This window comes from Malaclemys terrapin, chromosome 9 (genome assembly GCF_027887155.1).
Source record: "Malaclemys terrapin pileata isolate rMalTer1 chromosome 9, rMalTer1.hap1, whole genome shotgun sequence".
Lineage (NCBI taxonomy): Eukaryota > Metazoa > Chordata > Testudines > Emydidae > Malaclemys > Malaclemys terrapin.
Genome location: NC_071513.1, coordinates 27,607,255 through 27,631,841, shown reverse-complemented (window position 1 = coordinate 27,631,841; position 24,587 = coordinate 27,607,255). Strand labels below are relative to the sequence as shown.

Sequence of the window (24,587 nt, the reverse complement as noted above, 5' to 3'; positions counted from 1 at the left end):
AGTTCTTATTGATGTTAGTGGGAGTTTTGGTGTCTGATTCAAGTTTGAAGGATTTAGCCCACAGTTAATCGTGTTCTTAAAGGCTAAAGTCAACTTCTTCACATTAAAAACTAGTATCTCTCAATTACTATATAAGGCTGTACTTAAAGAACCTTAAAAAGAACAGGAGTACTTGTGGCACCTTAGAGACTAACAAATTTATTAGAGCATAAGCTTTCGTGGACTACAGCCCACTTCTTCGGATGCATACAGAGTGGAATAAATATTGAGGAGATATATATACACACATACAGAGAGCATAAACAGGTGGGAGTTGTCTTACTAACTCTGAGAAGCCAATTAAGTAAGAGAAAAAAAACTTTTGAAGTGATAATTACAATCTACATATCACACAGACTATGCTGAGAGACTGTGTCACACACTCTCAAAGAAACTGCGAAACCACCTGATCAGCATCCTATACAGCAAACAGGGAAAGATTAAGAATGAGCTCTCAGAACTGGATACTCTCATAAGAAACCAACCTTCTACACAAACTTCCTCATGGATAGACTTTACAAAAACTAGACAAGCCATTTACAAGACAAACTTTGCCTCTCTACAAAGGAAAAAGGACACTAAACTATCTAAACTGCTACATGCCACAAGCAGCCACAACAGTAGTTCCCTTAACCCACCCAGCAATATTGTTAATCTTTCCAGCTATACTCTTAGCCCAGCAGAAGAGTCTGTCCTATCTCGGGGCTTCTCCTTTTGTCCCTCCAGACCCATGAATATGATACAGTTCTGCGGTGACCTAGAATCCTACTTTCTACATCTCCGACTCAAAGAATATTTCCAACATACCTTTGAACAGCATACTAACCCACAGAATTCCCCCTACCAGCACTACAAAAAAAAGGATTCTGCGTGGACTCCTCCGGATGGTCGAAACAACAGACTGGATTTCTACATAGATTGCTTCCGTCAACGTGCAAAGGCTGAAATTGTGGAAAAGCAACATCACTTGCCACATAACCTCAGCAATGCTGAACACAATGCCATCTACAGCCTCAGAAACAACCCTGACATCATAATCAAAAAGGCTGACAAAGGAGGTGCTGTCGTCATCATGAATAAATTGGAATATGACCAAGAGGCTGCTAGACAGCTCTCTAACACCACATTCTACAGGCCATTATCCTCTGATCCCACTGAGGATTACCTAAAGAAACTACACCATCTGCTAAAAAAACTCCCTGACAAATCTGTACAGACACATGCCTAGAACCCCGACCAGAGGTATTCTATTTGCTACCCAAGATCCATAAACCTGGAAATCCTGGACGCCCCATCATCTCAGGCATTGGCACCCTAACATCAGGCTTGTCTGGTTATGTGGACTCTCTCCTCAGACCCTACACTACCAGCACTCCCAGCTATCTTCGAGACACCACTGACTTCCTGAGGAAACTACAATTCATCGGTGATCTTCCAGAAAACACCATCCTGGCCACTATGGACGTAGAAGCCCTCTACACCAATATTCCACATAAAGATGGACTACAAGCTATCAGGAACAGTATCCCCGATAACGTCACAACTAACCTGGTGGCTGAACTTTGTGATTTTGTCCTCACCCACAACTATTTCACATTTGGGGACAATATATACCTTCAAGTCAGCGGCACTGCTATGGGTACCCGCATGGCCCCACAATATGCCAACATTTTTATGGCTGACTTAGAACAACGCTTCCTTAGCTCTTGTCCCCTAACGCCCCTACTCTACTTGTGCTACATTGATGACATCTTCATCATCTGGACCCATGGAAAAGAAGCCCTTGAGGAATTTCACCATGATTTCAATAATTTCCATCCCACCATCAACCTCAGCCTAGATCAATCCACACAAGCAGTCCATTTCCTGGACACTACTGTGCTAATAAGCGATGGTCACATCAATACCACCCTATACCGGAAACCTACTGACTGCTACACTTACCTCCATGCCTCCAGCTTCCATCCAGGACACACCACACGATCCATTGTCTACAGCCAAGCTCTAAGATATAACCGCATTTGCTCCAATCCCTCAGATAGAGACAAGCACCTACAAGATCTCTATCAAGCTTTCTTAAAACTACAATACCCACCTGCTGAAGTGAAAAAACAGATTGACAGAGCCAGACGAGTACCCAGAAGTCACCTCCTACAAGACAGGCCCAACAAAGAAAATAACAGAACACCACTAGCTGTCACCTTCAGCCCCCAACTAAAACCTCTCCAGCGCATCATCAGAGATCTACAACCTATCCTGAAAGATGATCCTTTGCTCTCACAGATCTTGGGAGACAGACCTGTCCTCGCTTACAGACAACCCCCCAACCTAAAGCAAATACTCACCAGCAACCACACATCACTGAACAAAACCACTGACCCAGGAACCTATCCTTGTAACAAAGCTCGATGCCAACTCTGTCCACATATCTATTCAAGTGACATCATCATAGGACCTAATCACATCAGCCATACCGTCAGGGGCTCATTCACCTGCACATCTACCAATGTGATATATGCCATCATGTGCCAGCAATGCCCCTCTGCCATTGGCCAAACCGGACTGTCTCTCCACAAAAGAATTAATGGACACAAATCTGACATCAGGAATCATAATACTCAAAAACCAGTGGGAGAACTCTTTAACCTGTCTGGTCATTCAATGACAGACCTGCAGGTGGCTATATTACAACAGAAAAACTTCAAAAACAGACTCCAACGAGAGACTGCTGAGTTGGGATTGATATGCAAACTAGACACAATCAACTCAGGATTGAATAAGGACTGGGAATGGCTGAGCCATTACAAACATTGAATCTATCTCCCCTTGTAAGTATTCTCACACTTCTTATCAAACTGTCTGTACTGGGCTATCTTGATTATCATTCAAAAGTTTTTTTTTTCTCTTACTTAATTGGCCTCTCAGAGTTAGTAAGACAACTCCCACCTGTTTATGCTCTCTGTATATGTGTATATATATCTCCTCAATATTTATTCCACTCTATATGCATCCGAAGAAGTGGGCTGTAGTCCACGAAAGCTTATGCTCTAATAAATTTGTTAGTCTCTAAGGTGCCACAAGTACTCCTGTTCTTTTTGCGATACAGACTAACACGGCTGCTACTCTGAAACCTGTTAAAGAACCTTGATAGCTCCAGTTAGCTTCCCCGGAGACTTGTAGGGGAGTTTTGTAAAGGAAAAGTATCTCCATTCCTGAAATGAGTCAGTCTCTTGAATTCTTTGTTAGACTGATGCTGAAACGAATGTACAGAAATGATTTTGCAACATTTAATTAAAAATAGTTTCTGATTTTTAAAAATCTTGATTAAAGGAGCCATATATTTTAACTGTAGATCAGACATCAATATTTTGCATTTATCTTCTTGGCTATCAACCTCCAATATTTTCAGAAACAAAATGTAGATATAGATAGTTCAACAAATACCATGCTCCTCTTGAATAGCCTTGTGACCTTTCAGTGCTGCCACTTCCCCATGCACTTTCAGTTATGGAAAAGATAATTTATTTCTGTATGGTCAAATGCCTTCTCCACTTCTAAAGAAGGCATCCTCAGCGCTCCTTGCATTGGGCTGATCAACTGCAAGTTGAACAACATGCATTTATTTATCCCTTGGTTTTCTACTGACAGTCAGTAATCCTATGACTCCAGGTGCTGGAACTTTACAAAAACTACTGAATACCAAGAGACTTGTGATGAAATCACAAGCGTTGGGAATCTCCAAACATCCTGCATGGGTTGACCCCTGAGACTGCATGGAGTCCCAGTGGCTGCAGGGCTTCACATTGGCACAGTGGTCTGATCATATGGAGCTCACTGGGGGATCAGGGCCAAAGTCAGGAATGCAACATAGGATGACAGTCAAGAGAAGCAGCAGAAGCACCAGTGAAGGAGGTACATCCACTCAGCTAGATACAGTATTTGCCTAGTTTTACAACAGGCTACATAAAAAGCACTAGCAAAGGCAGTACAAACTAAAATTTCATAGACAATGAGTTGTTTATACTGCTCTGTATACTATACGTTGAAATGTAAGTACGGTATTTATATTCCAATTGAGTTATTTTATAACTATATGGTATAAATTAGAAAGTGAGCAATTTTTCAGTAATAGTGTGCTGTGACACTTTGGTATTTTTATGTCTGATTTTGTAAGTTTTTAAGTGAGGTGAAACTTGGGGATACACAAGACAAATCAGACTCTTGAAGGGAGTACAGTAGTCTGGAAAGGTTGAGAGCCACTGGTCTACACAAACCACTTAATGTGCAGTATGACACTGCATTTGGTTTGAGCATTGGCCTGCTAAATCCAGGGTTGTGAGTTCAATCCTTGAGGGGGCCACTTAGGGATCTGGGGCAAAATCAGTACTTGGTCCTGCTAGTGAAGGCAGGGGGCTGGACTCGATGACCTTTCAGGGTCCCTTCCAGTTCTATGAGATAGGTATATCTCCATATATATTTAACAAATCACACCCCCGTAAAGCGCATCACCCCAACATCTAGACAAGCCCATAGTTACACACTCATCCTACTTCATACACACTACGCTACAAGCCAGATTTTGCTCTGTTACGCCACTGAAATCAGGTATGATTCCACTGAGGTTAGTGGAATTATTCTGAATTTACATCAGTTTAACTGAAAGAAAAATCCAGCCCCTGATCATGCATGATAACATCAAGGTCACTGGGTGTGCGTCTGTCTATCTGTCTACCTACAATCAAAGAGTCATTATGCACATTGCCACTTCATAATCTAAGTGTAGGGGGAAACTGGTGATCGCGGATGCTGTTTTGTGACACTCACGGTATGTGAAAGTATACCTGTGAATTGACTCGATCTAGAAAAACTAAGCTAAAACACAAGGAGCCAGTTCTTGCCCTGGGCTGAGCAGGGGCATGCTGGGGGGAGAAGATGGTGGTGGGACCTGAGCTGATCACCTTAGCAACAGTATGGCAGGATACCGAACACTAAATGGAGTGCTACAGGACTGGCTCCTGTGCACTGAAGTGCTACAGCGCCAAGGGTTGCTGGTCAGGGATGCAGCTAGGTCTTGGCCAGATATCATGTATGCTGGAGGAAGGTGTGCAATCTTTTCCTTTTTTAAAAGGAGAAGCAGTGTGCAACCTACCACATAGTCATCCCAGTCACCATGAGGAATCCTGCCTGCCCAATCATACCATCAGAAACTAAAGGCAGGATATAGACCTATATAAGCTAATCAGTAAGGATGGGCAAATCACTGGAGATAAAATTAGAATGGATTCAAGTCTTGCCCAAAACCCAGATCAAACCCAAATTTTTCTGATGTTCGAAGAGTCCAATCAACTACTTAATGCACCTCTTCATATCCTGGTATTGATTGGAACTCAAAAGACAGCTAGAAAGCCTGTTCTGGCCCAGCCAAAACCACAAAGCACTGGAAGTCTCACACATACTGGCCATCCAAGTTTTCCAGACCAAAGACACTAAACCAAGCTTGAATAAGTATTCAAACATTTGGATGTCTGACTGAACTGATGAACCATATGAAGTTTGTCCAGCTCTAATCAAGACTATTTATGATTTCCAGTTTTAAAATACACAAGCTCGCTCCGATCTCTACATCATGAAATGTATTGTTTCAGCTTAAGTCCTTTAGCATTTCAAATCATTTAAAGTCAGATGTCATCTGTTCTGTGAAACACTGCTAAGGCCATTTCTTTGTCTCTTAAATCCTCAGAAAATGTGAGCGCATTTGAAGAATGCATATCACCATTTATGTGGAATTGTATAATGCATGCAATGTGGTTATGTCCCGGTACTATTTCAAAGGCTTTTATATTGTTTTGTTTCTCTTAGTACATAAATGTTTATCATACATCTCACACTAAGCAACGCTGATGTAATCGAGGGTCCTGGGGCACCTTTAAGACTAACAGAAGTATTGGGAGCATAAGCTTTCCGTGGGTAAGAACCTCATGAGTGAGGTTCTTACCCACGAAAGCTTATGCTCCCAATACTTCTGTTAGTCTTAAAGGTGCCCCAGGACCCTCTGTTGCTTTTTACAGATTCAGACTAACACGGCTACCCCTCTGATGCTGATGTAATCATGACTGATTCTTTTCTGAATATAGCCAAAAGCATTAATTGCATGAATAAGAAAACCCGTGCATATACTTACGCCACAATACCAGAGAGGTGAAACATTTCTGCAGTGAGATAGGATAGGTAACTGTACAGGAAGACAAAGAGGGGTTCAATTACACGGATATTCTTGGTAAATCGTGTGGTAAAGGCAGCAATCATCCCGAATAAAAGGCCTACCAAGACCCCTCCTATTCCAACCACAAAAAATTTCCCAATTCCTGCAAACACATCCACAGTTTTGATCGTTGACATTTCGCAAAAGGATCTAAACAGCTTGTACAGCACCTAGAAGAAAAATAAAAGGAAGAAGAGAGAGAAACAAACATTAGTTAGAGATGACCGCAGGCAACAGACACACCATTAAATGTTTGTGACGCTTCTGCCAATGTGGTGAAATGCTTCCCTAGTGTTGTGACAAAGACACTGTGTTCTTGTTACCCCAATGGGTTTTGCCTCATAAGTACATCATCTACCCTATGGCCCTGCAAGGATTTCCAAGAAAAGATAAAGCAGCCTAAGCCTTGGTTCTTGGGGCTTCAATGGATGTGGGAGGCCCTACCAGGAGCTTGGTCAGGTGTAAAGGCATACAGTTTCCTCACGGGCTGCCCTAGACCCCCTGCGGATCCCTGGGGAATAACAGGGTTTCTCCACGGCCTATCACATGGGAGACAAACCCCATCCTTCCCATAGAATGATACCAAAGGGGTGTTCTGCAAGGAGATCTTCATGGAGATTTTCTCCCTCTAAGTCTCCACTGGAGATTTGTTATATGAAAGAAACTAGCAATAAGAATTTGCCTGTGGGATAAAACGTCTGAATTTAATGGTTCCAATTAGACTATGAAGCTCACCCCTCGCTCATATGAATGAACGGGGGAAGAGATGAACTCCTACCTTTGCTGCTGCTCCATGAAGGATTATAAATACAGACACATTGATATTGTATATCTATAATCAAAGCATTTAAATACATACTATTTCTCACTATCTTCCTTTTACTCACATGCCAGTGCAGTTAAAATCCTAAACATTAACAGTAACTCCATCAAGTCAAATTTTGGTTGTACATCAGGCTGTTGATGCAGCCAATGATACCAGCAGTCTTATACCAATCACTGAAAGCAATGAGGGCACTATGATGAGTGGTGAATCTGGTGTACCAACTTTCTGGCATGCAGATAGGACCGGACCCAATGCCCGCTGAAGTCAAGGCAAATTATTCCATCGACATCAATGGGCTTTGCAACAGACCCTGAATATTCCTGAAGTGGGGAGCTTTGCAGAGATGTCGGACAACAAGGGACTTGCCCAAGGTCATACAGGAAGTCTTTGGCAGGACAGGGAATTGAATGTGAGTTTCCTGAGTGCCAGGCTAGCACTAGCCACAGGACCATCCTTCCTCTGTACACTAAATACCAACATAAGGGATAGTACTTACCACTGTAACAGCATCATTTAGGAGCGATTCTCCAAAAACCAAAATGTGAAGCTTTTCATTGACATGTATCTCTTCAAACACAGATAACACCGCTACAGGATCCACTGCAGCAATCAGGCTGCTAAACCAGAGATTATGGAGCAACGATATATCCTGCAGGTGAAAGGATTTCACTTGGCATATCCCATACAGCGAGAAGCCAATCCCAAACACATTCCATATAGTTCCCACTACAGCATAAAGAAGAATAGTCCCAATGTTCTCAAAAAAGGGACGGCTGGGCATGAAGTACCCTGCGTCAAGGACTATAGGTGGCAGTAAATAGAGGAAAAAGATATCACTGTCCATGACTGGTGGGGACTTGTCATTTAAGCCATAGATGATTCCTCCCATGATGAGTCCCACAAATATCAATAAGCAGCTTTCCGGCACAACTGACGGCAGCTTGTTAAACAGATGAAAAGCTGGTGAACAGTAAAGAGATGACATCATTATCCAGAATCCGTATAATATGTTGACATCATCATTTCATCACACTTTTTTATAATACAAAAGAGGAATCGCTCCACATTGTCATTTTTAGCAGAGAGCATTGTGGGGTGTGAACTGATGCTGTTTATCATAAATAATAATTTTCCAACTTAATACCAGTAGGATTCTTTAGGTGAGCATGAAGTGAATTTAAAAAAAGCTGTAAAAGTTGGCAAAATGAAAAGCTAATAAATAAATAGCATCCTATAGCACCTTTCATCCAGGAAGATCCCAAAGTGCTTTACAGTTTTATATACTCTGTTGAAACAGCCACATCTGGGGTGAAACACAGCCATCTTGCTACACCACATCAGTAGTCAACATTTTTTTAAAGAGAAGCTGAAGAATAGCATATAGGATTCAAAATATGAGGGGAAATTTAGGTAGGTGAAGTATATTTACCTAAGTTGGAATTTGGCTAGCACGCCTCTAATGTTGCCAAAAGTGCCAGGAGATTTTTAATAACCACACTTGGCATATTCCTCAATTCATCACAACAAAAGGTTAAAATCTAAATATTTTAGACAACAGTACAGTAGGCACTGAAAATAATCTACCTAAGATAAGTATACGTGAAGGAATTCAGAATAACAGATGGCGTAGAGTCTAAATAGCATACTCTCTTCAGCACTACAAAAGTGGAGAGCAACAGTTCTTTTTTTTTTAAATTGTGTTCCATGTTTCCAACTAATTTTCTTTGTCAGAGATAACCTTCTTATTAATTATAAAGGAGGCCATTTTAATATTCACTAATCATTAGCTCTTTAAACAGTTAGAATACAACATTGTGAAAAGTGAGCTCAGCACCTCCGGACAAGCGGTGCATCCAGCTACTTTGCACAGATCTAGACTTTAAAGAGAAATTCATACAATACAAGTCATGAAAAGAAATAAACTGAAATAAACCAAACTGAAATGGAAAAATTAGAAAAAAATCTTATTAATCATTATTTGTATTTTTTGTTTGTATTACCAGAACTGGGCCCCTAGAGTACTAGGTGCTATACAGAGTTAAAACAAAAGACTATCTCTGCTCCAAAGACCTTACAATGTAAATAAGCATCAGATATTTCATATTTCTGAATAATTAAATTAAGGTTAAGGGGCTTCTGCAGTACTAATGGATTTCATAGCCTGTATTTATTATTTCCCTTCTTATAACATATTACTCTTAGGCCAAATTATTCATTGTGATGGGCCTGATCCAACCTACTCCTCATTCTTAACTCCCATTGGCATCAATGGAGACCTGAGTGCAGAAAAGTTGCGAAAGCAGGCACATAATTCAGGATTATTATTCACTTTTGTAATTTGTCACTCCAGTTATATAATTACTCAATTATTCCCATTATCCTTTCTGGACTTTCCTCTCCCCTGGATACGTGTGTGCAGTTCGTAAGTTTTGCATGTATAAACTTACACATGGCTTTGGAAATGTCACTGTCATTTGCAGCTGTAGTATTACAAGTTGACAAGCAATTGTGTGGGTTTTTTTTTCCATTTGCAAATATGGCAATTTAATTTACAGTACTCTATTGAAACCCAGCCCCGGAGAGCCGGGGAGCAGGGCCAGGTTCACACACAGGGAAAGTCTCACACTCAGCTGCAAGATGCTTAGCGTTTGCTTAAAAGAAAGCCTCACAAACCCTGTGTGTCTGTGTGTGTGTAGGGGGGAAAAGGGGAGATAAAGAAACAATCAGCCCAGAGGGCTATCTAGTTTGGTATCCTGTCTACAAGCAGCCCTACCTGATGCTGCAGAGATGAAATGCAGTCAGTTTGAGCAGCACAGTACCATAAAGGGAAGAAGTTATTCTCTTCTATCTAGCCCAAGATTTAAAAATATTATTGATAACTCACTTCCCACCTGAGCTTCCCCAGGATATGGGAAGCTGGCTGGGAGTGGGAAGTGCATATGTTGACTGTCTTTCCCAGCCTAGGGCAATTCAGTCAGGCACTGGGCAGGATGGGGCACTCCGAGACTTTGGAAACTTCACAGACCAATTTAGGTGGGGAAGGTTTTAGGCAAGGACTTTCCACCCTAGCTGGGGTTTGACGAACAGATGCCCAATGCAAGGAAGTTCTCAGAGTATCCCTCCCCTGTCTGAGCTCGGCCCCGCTGCTCTTCCTCCTGCTGCAGCCCAGAAGAAACATGGCTCCTTACCTATTTTGGCCAGAGAAGCTAGCATGATCCAGAGCGTTATTTCAAAGGGGACCTGCACATGATGATAATCCAGGGAGAAGAAGACTGTGCGCACAGAGGATTCATTATCCTGGGCTTCCTGGGACCCCCAGCTGGCATTCTCTGGGCCACTGTCCTCGAGGGGCAGCAGCAGCGATGGTCCCTGGAGTGCACTGACCACGGGAGCACCCAGCAGCAAGGAAAAGCAGGGACCCAGCATCCATCCTGCTGCAGCCTCCCATCCCAGCCTCTGCCTCTCCATGTGCCCTGGGAGCCGTCCGCTCTGGAAAGTTGGTGGCTGGCTGCTTCCCCGCTCCTGGCTGCTGCTGCGGCTGCTGCTGCTGCTCTGATCCTGAGTGGCTGGGCAGGGCTCCTGCCTAACAGGCCCTGCAGAATGCAGCCTGCCCTATTTGCGTGGGTGGGTGTGAAGGCAGGAGCCACTGAGCAGCCCAGCGAATCCCAACCCCCAGAGAGCCGGGGAGCAGGGCCAGGTTCGCACACAAGAAACGTCTGCACTCAGCCGCAAGGTGCTTAGCATTTGCTTACAGGAAAGCATCACAAACCCTTAGTGTGTGTGTGTGTGATTCTGTGAGTGTACGGGGGAAGGGGGGAGATAAAAGCAGGATCCTTACCGTTTTGGGCCTCAGCCACCCAAATTCCACTGCCTAAATGGAGAACAAGTGTAACTGCTCCTTCTGCACCCCCAAGCCCCAGACCCGGAGGCAACAGCAAAACCTGGATCCTCCAGCACTGCTTTCAGGCCCCAGCCCCCCAGTTCTAGTGCTTACACATAATACTGGTATAGATGATACCTTTGACCAATGCATCTTCCCTTTGGTAAACCAAATGCAAATCAGAGTATCCACCAAAAGGAACTACAACCAGCTAATACGATCACTTAACAAAGCATGCAACTGGAGGGGCTAGGATGGAGGGCATCTCAATAATAAATTCCAGCAATAGCTTGTCGTCTTCTGCTGCGGTCAGGAGCAGAAGGGAGAGCTATTTCTGTGTTTACTTTTCATGCTAGGCACTCAGCTACCACAGGGATGGGGGTGGGGAGGGGAATATAAAATGGAGAGAGAGAGAGAGAGAGAGTTGATGTCATTAACTACCATCTCTGAACTTCAGGGGCTTTTGATTACTTGGCCATTTCTTCTCAGAACAGTTCCTTGCACTGCAGTGGCCGGTGTGGCCATTGGGAAGGTTCAGGGATAGGTATCCACTGACCTTAGGGGCTACTCTCGCACTCATTTTGGGAAGCAGGGTATTTGTTTGACACATTATCAGACACATTAATAAAATGGAGGGCAAAACGCAGAAGGCCAAATTCCTCCATGATTTAGTTTCACTAGAAGCAGTGATGTTTCACGAGGGATGAATTTAGCCCATACAGCACAAACAATTAAAATATGGGGGCCCCAGGCTGCTGCTGGACTAATCGATGACCCATTTTGGTGCCCAAAGGACACCAAACCTGAGCTGCTAATGACATATTGGTGATCCATTTTTTCTGTAATGGAGAGCTAAATGGGAGACCAAAATCACATATGTATGTACTCTTGTTTGTCAATAGCACACCATGTCCCAATTTCTGATATTATTTTGTAGGTCAGAATAATAAACAGGAATCTTGGGAAGCAGTGATACATTCTGAAAATCACACTCCATCCACCCCCATTTAACATTGTTTATCAGCTTTTATACTGTGCCTTTAACAGAAATTTCTACCTTGACTAGAGAAAATGCTGCCTTGACATCTGGGCAAACTGAGATTTCAAGAGTTTTGGCAAAAAATTCTCCCTTTGTGTGGAAAAAAATGACAGAAGGGAATCCTGGGGAAGGAAATCCTACAGGGTTCCCTTTATGCATTTCTCCATAATCATTCCTTGGGGTGGGGAACAAGGCCCCTCAGAGTTTGGAACAAATGGGGGTTAAGCATACGTGCACTGTTCCTTTAAATATTAAACAGGAAGTTTGGTGGCAGGGGGCTGAAGTGATCTAGGCAGAAGCTTTACAGTGAAACTAATAAAGAGGCAGAAGAGTCTTGAGAACATGCTAATAAATGTCCTTGTTCAGTGTCAGAAGAAAGTGACTCTGTGATCATTTACCAGGGTGTTCTGCCTCCAGAACCCACAGATTCTGGGACAAATCTAGGACTAGGGTGACCATATTTCCCAAAGTAAAAACGAGACACCGTGCGGGGTGGCTCGAGCCACCTGCATTTGCCACTCGCCTGAGCCCCGTGCTTCCCAGGGCTAGGGCTAGGCTGACCAAATAGCAAGTGTGAAAAATCAGGACGGGGGTGGGGGGTAATAGGAGCCTATGTAAGAAAAAGCCCCAAATATCGGGACTGTCCCTATAAAATAGGACATATGGTCATCCTAGCTGGGGTTGAGCACCCGAGCCCTGGGCCGTCTGAGGCTGGGGCTGACTGCCCAGGTCCCATGTTGCCCAGGGCTGACAATCCGAGCCCTGCCACCCAGTGCCTCGTGTGCCACTCGCTCTCCCCCCCCAAAAAAATGTTCCTCTGCACCCCCTGGGGGTGTACACTCCATTCTGGGGAGGGGGAAACTGGGCATTTGTTCCGTTTGCTCTTGCCAGCTCATCATCAGTTGTCAAGAGCAAATTGGACAAATGCCCATTTTTGCCAACAAAATGTCAGGACATCCAGGACAGGGCTTAAAAAGGGGACTGTCCCAGCCAAAACTGGATGTATGGTTGCCCTACCTAGGAGGCCAGGACCACCTGCATCAGCTATGAGTCCTCTCTCTGGTTCCTAGACGTCTTCCACTGGACCCCTTCTCACAAAGTTAGGTTCTTCCACAGGGAAGAGGCTATGGAGAAGTTAAAATGCCCCAGAATGCATGAAGTTTTGAGTAAATTCCCTGCAGATTTGGGAAGGATGAGGTCCATCTCTCTGACACTCAGCCCACCTTCTCCCCGTGTGCAGGAACCATCCCCTCTGTAAGGTCTGAGAAAAAGGAAATGGTGCTGCAGAGATGGATGATTGCCCCTCCTGGTCACTCCACTTTGGACAGGGATGGGTCCCTGTCTGCATGGGAATCCCAGGGGATGATTGAGACCTTCATTGTTTTCAACAAAGAATAATTAAAAAAAAAATCAAAACCAGAACTTCTCCAGAAATTTGCATCTCTTGATTTCTGTGCTAGGGAAATAACAGAGGCACTCACAGTTCCCCCTTAATTACCACATTAACTGAGCTCAGGGTGTCTGCAGTCTCTTTTGATTGGGGTTCCCTCTCAAATACAGCACGTGCCATTATAAACTAGAAGTTTGGTGCCCAAGTGCCCACAGTAACCAAAAGGGTCTTGAGCCCCTGAGACCCTACTGGAGCTTGATATCGCTATGGTAGTGTAAAACTTCCCTAAGCTGGCCTCTGGAGGTTTCCCTCTGCATAGGGAATCCCCGGGTGGCTCAAAGACACCATACTCGCTATTACCTCAACCCCCATCCTGGCTGAGGGTGCCGGTGGCATGGCTGGGAGTAAGGGGATAGAGCTGGTAAGGGGACTGCTGCAGGCCATTTGACACTCAGTCCAACTTAATCTTCAGGCTGCTTTAAGTTGTACTTGGGGACTGGCCTAGCACTCACCAGCCTTAGGATCATGGAAGCACAAAGGTTGTCAAAAGCCCCCTTTGCAGCCCTTCCCCTTCCTCCTGAGCTGTGCTGAGTGCTCCTGTAGCACAGCCCAGCATCCTGGGAGCATCTTCTTAGAGTCAGGAGATCCTGCAGTACAGCAATAACTGCAGAGACAGCCAAGGGCCCAAGGGAGCTAACAGTCAGGGCAGACACAGACCTCTGCATGTAGAGCCATGACTTTGGCACATCCCCCAAGGAAGCACACGATAGATCTTGGTTGATCCGTGGCTGTGGGGGGCCAAAATTCGGCCTTTTGTGACAGGGCAACACCTTTTCCCTCTGACAGATCAATATGGGGAAAAGCCCTTGACAGGGCCGGCTCCAGGCACCAGCATAGGAAGCAGGTGCTTGGGGCGGCCAATTCAAAGGGGTGGCACATTCGGGTCTTGGGCAGCAATTCAGCGGCAGGTCCCTCATTCCCTCTCCCTCTTTGAGCTGCCGCCGATTTGCCGCCGAAAAGGAAGAGAGGGAGGACCCGCTGCCGAAGTGCCGCTGAAGAAGCAGCGCGATTTAGCTTCCGCCGTTCGTCTTCTTTTTTTTTTCTGAGCCGGCCTTGGCCCTTGAGGGAAATGTCAGAGTTTTCGTCTCCCCTGGGTCCCTCTTGACTTGAGGGTTTTTCTATGACAACCATAACAGTGGCAAAGAGTAATGAACACAGTTCCATTTTTCACCAAAGATCTCTATGTTTACAAAGATTAATTCTCACAACAAACCTGCATAATTATTAATTCTACTTCTTTTACAGAAGAGTAAACTGAGGCACAGACAATAAGATGAGACACCCAAAGCTACCCAGTAAGTTAGTGTTAGAGCTAACAGAACAAGGAGACTTGGCCCCAAGTCACGCTTCTCCTTATGAGGTAATCTCCACCCAGCAGAAGATTCTGGTTATGAAATTTGGGTTTGGAAGACTTGCTCTGTTTTTGGTGAGCCAGGTAATTAAAGCTTTGTGAAACAAAAGAATCAGTTTTGATTTTTGCTACTTCTAGGAAAATGCAAGAGTCATTTTTTCCAGTTCACTTTCACCCATGTTCATCCTAAGCAAAAACAGAAAGGTTTGCATCACAGCAGAGGGCAGAGCTACAGAGCAGAGCTCAATACTGCTTGCTGCAAAATATTTTACCAGACAAATCAATGCCCATTTAATTAATTGCAACAAACAAAAATAGCAGTTAAAAAAGGGAAAGTGTGGAGGGAATATCAGAGGGAAATAATGTTAAAATTTGCTTCATGTGGCTACTTAAAAATAAAAAAATATTTTAGGGCAAATGCTTAAAACCAGAAGCTTGAGATGTATGCAAAAAGCTTGAGATGTATGCAAGTGCGATTTCATGACAACTTATACATGCAACATTACCTAAATTGCACAAAAAAATTGCCTCTCTGAATAACACAAAGTGTACTGTGGGAAATAATCATATCTGAGAAAAGAATGTGAAACATTTTTTACCGATATCTATTGGAGTTTTGAATGAATTTGCTTCACTTGTACTCTCAGACTTCTGTGATCATGGCCCTGATCCTACAATGAACTCCAAGCAGGTAGAGCCGCGCCCACATGAAGTCTCCGAACTCCAATAACTGCAGTCTTGGGGCTTCTGTGTGCAATTATGCCCTGATCCTGCAAAGACTGACACATGCGCTCAACTTTTCCCACTGATATCCTCAGCCTAATCACTGATTTACTTTGCCAATATATCTAGAGACATAATGAAAGGGTCTTCATAACGTTTAATTTTGGGTGTGATCTTAGTGGTTCTTTGTGAGTCTTAGAACTTGTTTTAGCATTTCATTAAGATGATGTATTTTTATTTTTTGAACGGTTCTGTTTTGAAGTTTGACACAAATCAGTCTACTAATTCCCTCAAGAATTTAACTATTCAGTCATCACCTTTTATTGTGGATTCATTTGTCTGTAAAGTCAAAGTCTGATTTTTTCTAAAGCCTGCAGTATGTAGATATTTATTCCTCTTGTTTTAATGGGTATTGAACCATATTGAACCACGTTTTAATGGGAGTACCATTTGGTCATATGTTTATTGATGTGCTTTTACTTTTTCTGATGTCATAGTCTTTCCCCATATTCATAGAGTTCTAGGGCCAGATTCGATCCCCTTATTCATGGTGACTAGTACCTTGCTCCACAGGCAGCCCCACTGAAATTAAATGGCATTACTAGAAGAGTAAAGTACTATTTAATATGAAAAAGGTTATCAGAATCTGGGCTCATGCGATTAAATTATTGAATTAAGTTAATCATTTTAACAGGTCCTATATGATACTCCTTAATTTCATTAGTGCCAACGTCTTCTTGTTCCTTACTTTTACAGTAAAGAAAAGAATGGGCGGGCGGGGAGGACTTACGATTTTATCCCTTCTGGCTCTTAGTTCTGCTGTTCTGGCATTGATACGTACAGTATTAGGCACAGCTGGGCGTATAACTCATAACTTTTATTCTTCGCTATGTATATGACACATCATGTAGTGAAACCCAAATAGCCTATGCGACACCATATAATTTACATCAGCTACTGAAATTCATGCCTCGTATCATTCTGAGTAAAACAGATACATTATACATGGAAATGACTCATCAATAATGTGTTTTTTACCTATGCTCCCAGAAGGTCTTTCCAGGGCATTCAGACCCTGATCCAGCAAAGCACTTAAGCATGTGCTTAATTTTAAGCACATGAGCAGTGCCACTGAAATCAATGGAATTACTCACATGCTTATAGTTCAGCACATGCTTGTGTGCTTGTTTGGATCCGGACCTTATTGCTCAAATAGAGAAATGCTAATCTCCATTTAGGTAGTTATGTTTACAGTAGCTGACAGAAGTAAAATATATGGCTTCTGTTTTCACTTAAATTGGTTCGTTCTGTTATGTTGGGCCCAGAATGCATTTTTAACTGGGAAATGCTCCATCCGTCTCTCAAGCCAGAAGTACTAAAGTAAATCAGCAAAACAAAAGCTCTTTATGCTTTGCCTGTGTTTCTTACCAAACAGGTGTGTTTTGCAAAAATAAAGTCACTGTAACATGTTAACCTCCATAGTGTTGATTTTTAAACATGATTTTTACTTACTAACAACAGCATAAAAACATAGGAGACAACATAAGCCCATGCAATCCCCAACTATAGAGCTCTGAACAAAAGATTTTGTTTTAACACCATGGTGTTGATGCTTTATAAAATATTATTTTTTAAAAATCCTTTCCCAAGTGAAAGATGTTATCTTGTGTGTGCCTTGCTGGCTTTTGAAACCAGGCACCATTGTGTCCAAACTTGTATTGAATGCACACATGCTGCATCCATCTCCAAAGTGAATCCCATTCAGGCCATCCTAAGACTTATACCATCCCTGCTGGCTGGTGATCTCTGATGAGAACACTACAGTCCCAGCCCCAGCCATCCCCAGCCTCCAAGAATGAAATGTCCTGTTGCCTCCCAGCCTATAGGAGCCCTCAATGCTGTCCTTCTGGTCACTGCCCTGTGAACGCAGAGAAGCCATTTCCACATTGCAGCTGAGCTACATTAATTTGTCTGCTGCTGATCTCATATGCTCCCTGTGGATCTCATGGGAGGATAAACCTGTACGTGTTCATTAATCTATAGTGACTTCTCTTGAAATCCCACATGTACAAAGAATTTGAACTAATGCAAAATTACGCTGAGCAAACTACAGACATGTTAACAAGAAATGAGCAAAGAAAAAAATAAATCAAGAGGAGACATACATTATCTGTATCTCAAGATTCTCTGACAATCTGAAAGGTGTGCAGATTTTATACTGTGCTCTGCACAGACTTTAGGGACCATTTCTGCATATATTAACAACATGAGAATTATACCTGTTGATAACAGCTGATTTTACTTTTCAGGAATTTGGAGAGCCGAGTATTACAGAGAGATCTGAAATGTAATGAATTACTTGCTTCTAAACCTTCTCCCTGCCTAGTATCCCATTCTTTTCCTATGCCCTTCAAATCTCCCATAACAATCGAATACACCTGTCTGATTATGTTCCTCTCTAAGCAACTGTTCTGACAGTATAGTCATTCAGGCTGGCTGTGTCACAACTTTGCATTTAACAGCCACCCAATTAGTACTGTCTTAAAGAATTCCTATAGAACAAATACAGGCTGAGTACATTTTAATAATTTTGGCCCTGACCTCTGTGGTGTTGTATTTTTCTCAGCAACCAACTCGTACACTCTGAGCAGTCATTTAAATGATTTGCAAATGGCCTCTAATATTTGTTCTTCATTATTATCTCTAGAGAAGACCATAAGTGCAGCTTCAGTAAAATGACAAATAGGCAAACTCTCTGGTCATATATCTATGTATGATTCTCAAAAATATTTGTATGTCACTTAAATCCCATAGTTTGAGTTCTTTGAGAACCTCTGACAATTTGCAGCAATTGCAAATGGAATATTTTGAAACTCATGGTGTTCTGGTAAGAATAATGTCTATCCCTTAAAAATATGATGGCACTTCTTCCCCTCCTCCCCCATCTCTTTTTTTAAATGATCACATTACCCAAAGGCCCCTAAATTCATTCAAATAATGCTTCAGTTGACATCCCTTGGAAATACAGCTAGGTTTAATACAAATGTCCTTTCCTATTAAATCAGTCCAAAAGCTTCTTGTGACTTCAGCAAACCACTGACTCTTTTTCTTTCTACATATTACAGATAGAGGCCCAAAATAGCAGAGAAGGGACTTCTCTTAACTACCATTTTAGTCCCTTTTGTTTCATCACTTTAGCTGATGCCTGCCTATGCCCCCATATCAGGTCTCTTTATACAACACTGTCAATGCTACACACAGGACCAGGCAAAGATACCTATGAAGCTGCAAGCTCAACCTCAAACTGAGTGTGAACTGTGTTTGAGCTAGTTTGCTGTGTCTACTGCCCTCTACAGTTTCAAAGCACTAATTATTTATCTCAGGCAACATGCATTGTACCTGGCAGTAAAATTAACACTATTCATTTACCAGTGTATTCTGTTCCACTGTTCATTATAACATTAAGGGACTTGGATGGGTGGATGCATGAACAATTATGTTATGTATTCAACAAGGTAAACCATCCCCTCTAACTTTGAACCCAATTATGTGCCATAATCATTTTAACAAGAGCCAACGAACATGGAAAGTAATGCACTTGGGGGATATTATCATGCTTTAGAATAGCATTGTCAGTGTGGAAGTCAATAAGCACTGCTAGCAGTCATGTCTGGGTGTATTGTGGGGGAGATAGGGCTCAAACCAGTGAGAAATACGAGTACATTCATACAGTTTGATGCATTATTGCTTTTATAAAGTAACTTTTCACCTGCATGTAACTGTTGGCTAACACATGCTGACTCGCAATGGCGACCCATGGGGGGGGGCAAGGGTCACATGACCTGCCCCAAAATGCTGGGGGGCGGGGGCAAGGCCGGCAGCTGGGGAGATGAAGGAGCAGGGCCAGGGCCAGAGCCAGAAGGGAAGAGGCAGGGCCAGAGCCGCTCCTCTTCCAACCTCCTCTTCTGGCCACACTGCCTGGTGCAGCACGCAGCGGCTGCACTCTCACAGGCAGCCTCTGGCCACACTGCTTGCCTGGGACACTCCAGATGTAGTTACATCTGGTAAGGCAGTGTGGCCGGAGGCTGCTCGGGAGAGAGCAGCCGCTGAGTGCCTGTGATAAATGAAGGGGGCAGGGGGATGACGGTGCACTCCATATGATGTTATGAAAATATGCTGAGTGTGAATATAATGTAACTGGAATATGCTTCATGCAAAAGTAAGGTATCATTACAAAGCTTATAATCTACTGAGTGTGTTTATCCTATTTGTATAAATGTATTGTTCTTGTATCTGAAACTAGAAATATGAAATATAATTCTGAGGTCCTATTGTAATTATGCAAAGTGTGGGCCATTAATGGTGGCTTGGAATCCTGATGGTTCCCATTAACCAGGACAATTGGTTGTAAATGGCTCTGTTTACTTGTAAGTCTTCCTGTATATGTGGGTGCTGCCAAGTGGGTAATGAAGTCTTACAGTGACATATGATCATGTCACCTGAACTGGAATCCATCTTTAACCTGGTGATTTTCCATTTAGAAGGAGGAGTGGGAACTCAGAGAGTGACAAAGGCTCCCTTTTATGGACCCAGCTGGCCAGTTGGCTATAAAATCCCTCTTAGTAGTTGTTCTCTGGTTGTTCTACCTGCAAATGGTTAAAAGAATTGAGTGGGCACCTGGCCAAGGGAGAGAATGGGAAGGCTGGAACTTTAAAAAATTGAAACAAGACTCCTTTTGTCTGTCTGTGGTTGTTCTCCGGGAGTGAGGGGATAGGGCAGAACGGTGCCTTAAGAAACTTGGGGCCAGGTATGAAAAAATCATCAGGATCATACCTAGAAGCTACTCATTTAAAACCCCAGATATGTAAGTAGATCAGGAAATGTCTAGGAAGATGCAATTAGATTTATTTTATTTCTTTATGGCTTGTAGACTTCTCTGTGCTAACCCCAGGTGTTTTTGTTTTGCTTGTAACCTTTAATCTGGACCTCAAGAAACTATCCTTGATGCTTAATCTTTGTAGTTGCTCTTTTTAAATCTAGCAATAGCCTAAGTTCCCAGATATATTTTCTTCCTTTTGTTTTTTTAATAAAATTTACCTTTCTAAAGAACAAAATTGGATTTTTGTGTCCTAAGAGGTTTGTGCACATGTTGTTTAATTAGCTGATGGCAACAGCTGATTTCCTTTGTTTTCTTTCGCAGCTCTTCCCCGGGGGGGGGGGGTGAAGAGCATGAGGGTACCCCACCAGAAGGAATTCCCATGTGCGCCTTCCTGGGTTCCCAAAGGGGCTTTGCACTTGGGTTGTGGCAGCATCTACCACTCTAAGGTCAGAGAAAAGCTATAACCTTGGGAGTTTAATACAAGCCTGGAGTGGCAAGTATTAATTTTTAGAGTCCTTGCGGGCCCCCACTGCACTCGAAGTGCCAGAGTGGGGAATCAGCCGTGACAGTACTGCACCAGACAGTGTCCGAGGCAGGCAGCGTGGCCGGAGGGTGCCTGGGAGAGGGCATTAGAGCAGGCTCCACACATGCCAAGGGGACTGGAGCAGAGCCCTCCTCCCCCGCCAGGTAACATGGGATGGGGAGGGGGCGGGGATGAGTCACATGAGGGGGTTGTGTGGGGGGCAGGGACAAGTCACGTGCGGAGGTCATGTGCCCCCTTTAGCTGATGCCCCCTTTGTGTCCCTGACTCATGATAATATATTGATTATCCCCACAGCTGTAAGCTTTGCCAGCTGGTGAGGACATTGGATAGCACCTATTTTAAAGTGTCCTCAGTAATGCATCGTATGGTGTCCCTTTAAGTTTTGATGTCGCTAAGGACAGTGTAAACAAGAGAATGTTGTGTTTAAGGTAGGAGGCTGTGATGTTAGGACATAGCCTGGGAGGAATTGTCACAGAAAGGGAAAGTGGCCAATAGTAGACTGAGGCCTGCAGGCGTGAGACAGGTTATAGAAGAGGGGAGAACACAGGAGACAGAAAAGAGATCTGGAGGAGACACACAGCTTGGAGAGTAGAGCAAGACGGGACTTGACACCTGATGAAGTGGGACATACTGGCCGCGGTTAGCCACTCCAGGCCAATGGGAGCTTCTGGAAGCAGCCCGGGTTGAGGGACGTCCTGGCCGCCACTTCCAGCAGCTCCCATTGGTCTGGAGCAGCGAACCGCGGCCAGTGGGAGCCGGGATCGGCCGGACCTGCGGATGCGGCAGGTAAACAAACCGGCCCGGCCCGCCAGGGTCTTTCCCTACACAAGCGGCGGCCCCAGTTTGAGAAACACTGATGTAAGTGAACCATATAATCAGACCATAATAGTTACATCTGGTAAGTGATTCACAGGCATTTAAAAGATCATCTGAAGTTTCATACTCTTGTAGGTACTTGCAGGACAAAAATGTTTTCTACTTTTTAAAGTAATTAAAAGGTTCAAGTTTCTGTATTTAGTCTGTTTCACAGTAATATTGGGGTTCTGGCTTATTCGCAAAACCATGCAGGACTTACTTATCTTAGAGCAAGATCCTGTGCTGCAATGGAATCTGATTTGCCACAGGTATGTACTGCAAGAGAGTGATTGGTTTGCACTTAATATTATATCTGATTAACGTAGCCACTTTTTGTGGATTAACCATGAGCAGATGGCAACTCCCTAGAATTTATTCATTACATAAATGGATTCAACAAATTTGTTGGCAAACTGTGCGTGAGCTCTGTGGGTTTATGGTGAACAGTTCTCTGTATTTGATTTTCAGTCATTGAGCTGAGCTAATTAGTTGTGATTGGTTAGGTAAGCAACATGGTTTTGTCTCTGCTCCTTGACTGAACATGCAAACACTTCCTGTGAAAATACTCATGCATATGAACTTAAAATTCAGTTTCTGCAATTTTTGCACATCTGACTGTGAAGTTTGCACTTCATGAACTTTCATGCTAGTAAAACTTGATTGCTTGATCCAGCAAACAGGAAAGTGGCACAAGAATGGCCAAATGAATTCATTTAAATATTTATAGAGATTTGTTTATGGTATTTGTCAATCTCTAATAAGAACCACAAGTTTTGTTCTCTTTGAAACTAGAAAATGGACTCAGCTGTATTCTACTTAACATCTACAAAAATGTAGATGTGTGGCAACTGATTTTGCCTTTCCCCTCTCCCTATTCTTCCTACGTAGGTGTAACCCTTCTGCCAGGTGGAGCCAGCAGGAACCAGGGCTGGGTTCAATATCTAGGGGGTCCTTTCCATCGATTCAATACAGAACCGGCTCGAGCCCCAACCCGGTAACCTGGGAAAATTACACACCAACGTTGGCTGCCTCTGAGAGGCAATACTTCCCCACTCGCAAGCACATAGTCTGAGTGTGGAAAAGAAACTTTTAATAAAAGGAGGGAAATAATTCGGAGCTAATTTGGGAAAACACTGCAAACAGGGTTCATAAACATAAACCATGAGTAAAAGACCAACTGCCAAGTAGGTTGGGAAGTGCCCTTTTCCTCTCAGGTTCTTAATCCAGCAACCCAAAAGACCCTTTCACATGCCAGACCCTTCTCTGCTTCTCTGCATCCCACTCACAGTTGCTGTCCTTGGTCAGTGGAGACCCAGAATTCACAGGTGCATCTGCAGAGTTCATCTCCCATCCTGGGGGGAGGGGGGTAGTAAAGAGGTATCTTACTCGCTCCACTGGCCGCTCACTGGCCACCTGCTCACCACTGTCACCGTGCCCTTCCACCAGCCGCCCTGCTGGTCCCTCGTCACACTTCTCCACCACCACCCTGCTGGCTGTCAGTCACCTTCTGCCTCTCTGCTGTGACCTCTGCACATCTGTCTCTCACTGATTTTCAGCTCTTTTGCAGGCAGGGCATAAACACAGTCTTACCACAACTGGTTTCAGCCCTGATTAAGCAATTAAAATAACAAAAGAGGCTCCTAATGAAGCCTACTTAGCTCTATTCTTCGAACACTGGGGAAGAACAGGATACGCCAGTTTAGAGAGGACCTGGGAAGGTTGTGCAGCCTCCTGACCAGGGCACCAGGACTTCTGTCCCCACCCTTCTTACTTTCACAGGCCTCTGACATTCAAGCCCCTGCTTAATGATGTTATTTCAACTGAGGGTGCCCCATCTCATTTGGGACAGGTTAAGCACAGTCCTGCTTTCCTGTATTGCTACAATAATTACAACACTGGTAACCATATTTCACTACCCCTGCAATCAATACTAAGGTCATTTGTACCCAACACCAGCCAAAGTTGATCCTTCGACACAGCTGTAAATGATGAATATGTAAACAGAGCAGGAGCAAACTGTATTTACTAGAGTGGTTGATTAATCGCAGTTAACTCACGAGATTAGCACAAAAAAATTAACTTTGATTAAAAAAATTAATCGCGATTAATCGCACTGTTAAACAATAGAATACCAATTGAAATTTATTAAATATTTTTGGATGTTTTTCTACATTTTCAAATATATTGATTTCTATTACAACACAGAATACAAAGTGTTCAGTGCTCATTTTATATTATTATTTTTATTACAAATATTTGCACAGTAAAAATGATAAACAAAATAAATAGTATTTTTCAATTCACCTCATACAAGTACTGTAATGCAATCTCTTTATCATGAAAGTGTAACTTACAAATGTAGATTTTTTTTTGTTTACATAACTGCACTCAAAAACGAACCAATGTAAAACTTTAGAGCAGGCCTGCACAACATGCGGCCCAGGGGTCCGCATGCGGCCCGCATGGGCTCACTGTGCGGCCTGCGGGGGTTGAGTAGATGGGCTCACTGTGTGGCCCATGGGGGGTGAGTAGGCAAGCAGCGGGTATGGGGGGGGGGCTGAGTAGGCGAGCGGGCGGGCAGTGGTGGGGAATGAGTAGGCGAGCCGGGTGGGTGGAGGGCTGAGGAGGCGAGTGGGCAGGCAGTGGCGGGGGAGCAGGTGAGCCAGCAAGCCGGAGGGGTGGGGGGCTGAGGAGGTGAGCGAGCAGGCAGTGGCAGGGGGTGAGTAGGTGAGCCGGGGG

General features: G+C 43.6%; 1 protein-coding gene across 1 annotated transcript in view; it reads right to left on the bottom strand.

Moving 5' to 3' along the window:
- Positions 1 to 24,587, bottom strand: part of LOC128842783 (sodium/hydrogen exchanger 2-like) — an 85,664-nt gene that overhangs the window by 48,942 nt on the left and 12,135 nt on the right. Inside the window, exons 3-4 of the mRNA XM_054038967.1 lie at positions 7,624 to 7,776; positions 6,221 to 6,471 (exon numbers count right to left, since the gene is read on the bottom strand). Of these exons, the coding sequence (XP_053894942.1) occupies positions 6,221 to 6,471; positions 7,624 to 7,776 (404 nt within the window). The remainder of the gene's footprint in view (positions 1 to 6,220; positions 6,472 to 7,623; positions 7,777 to 24,587) is intronic.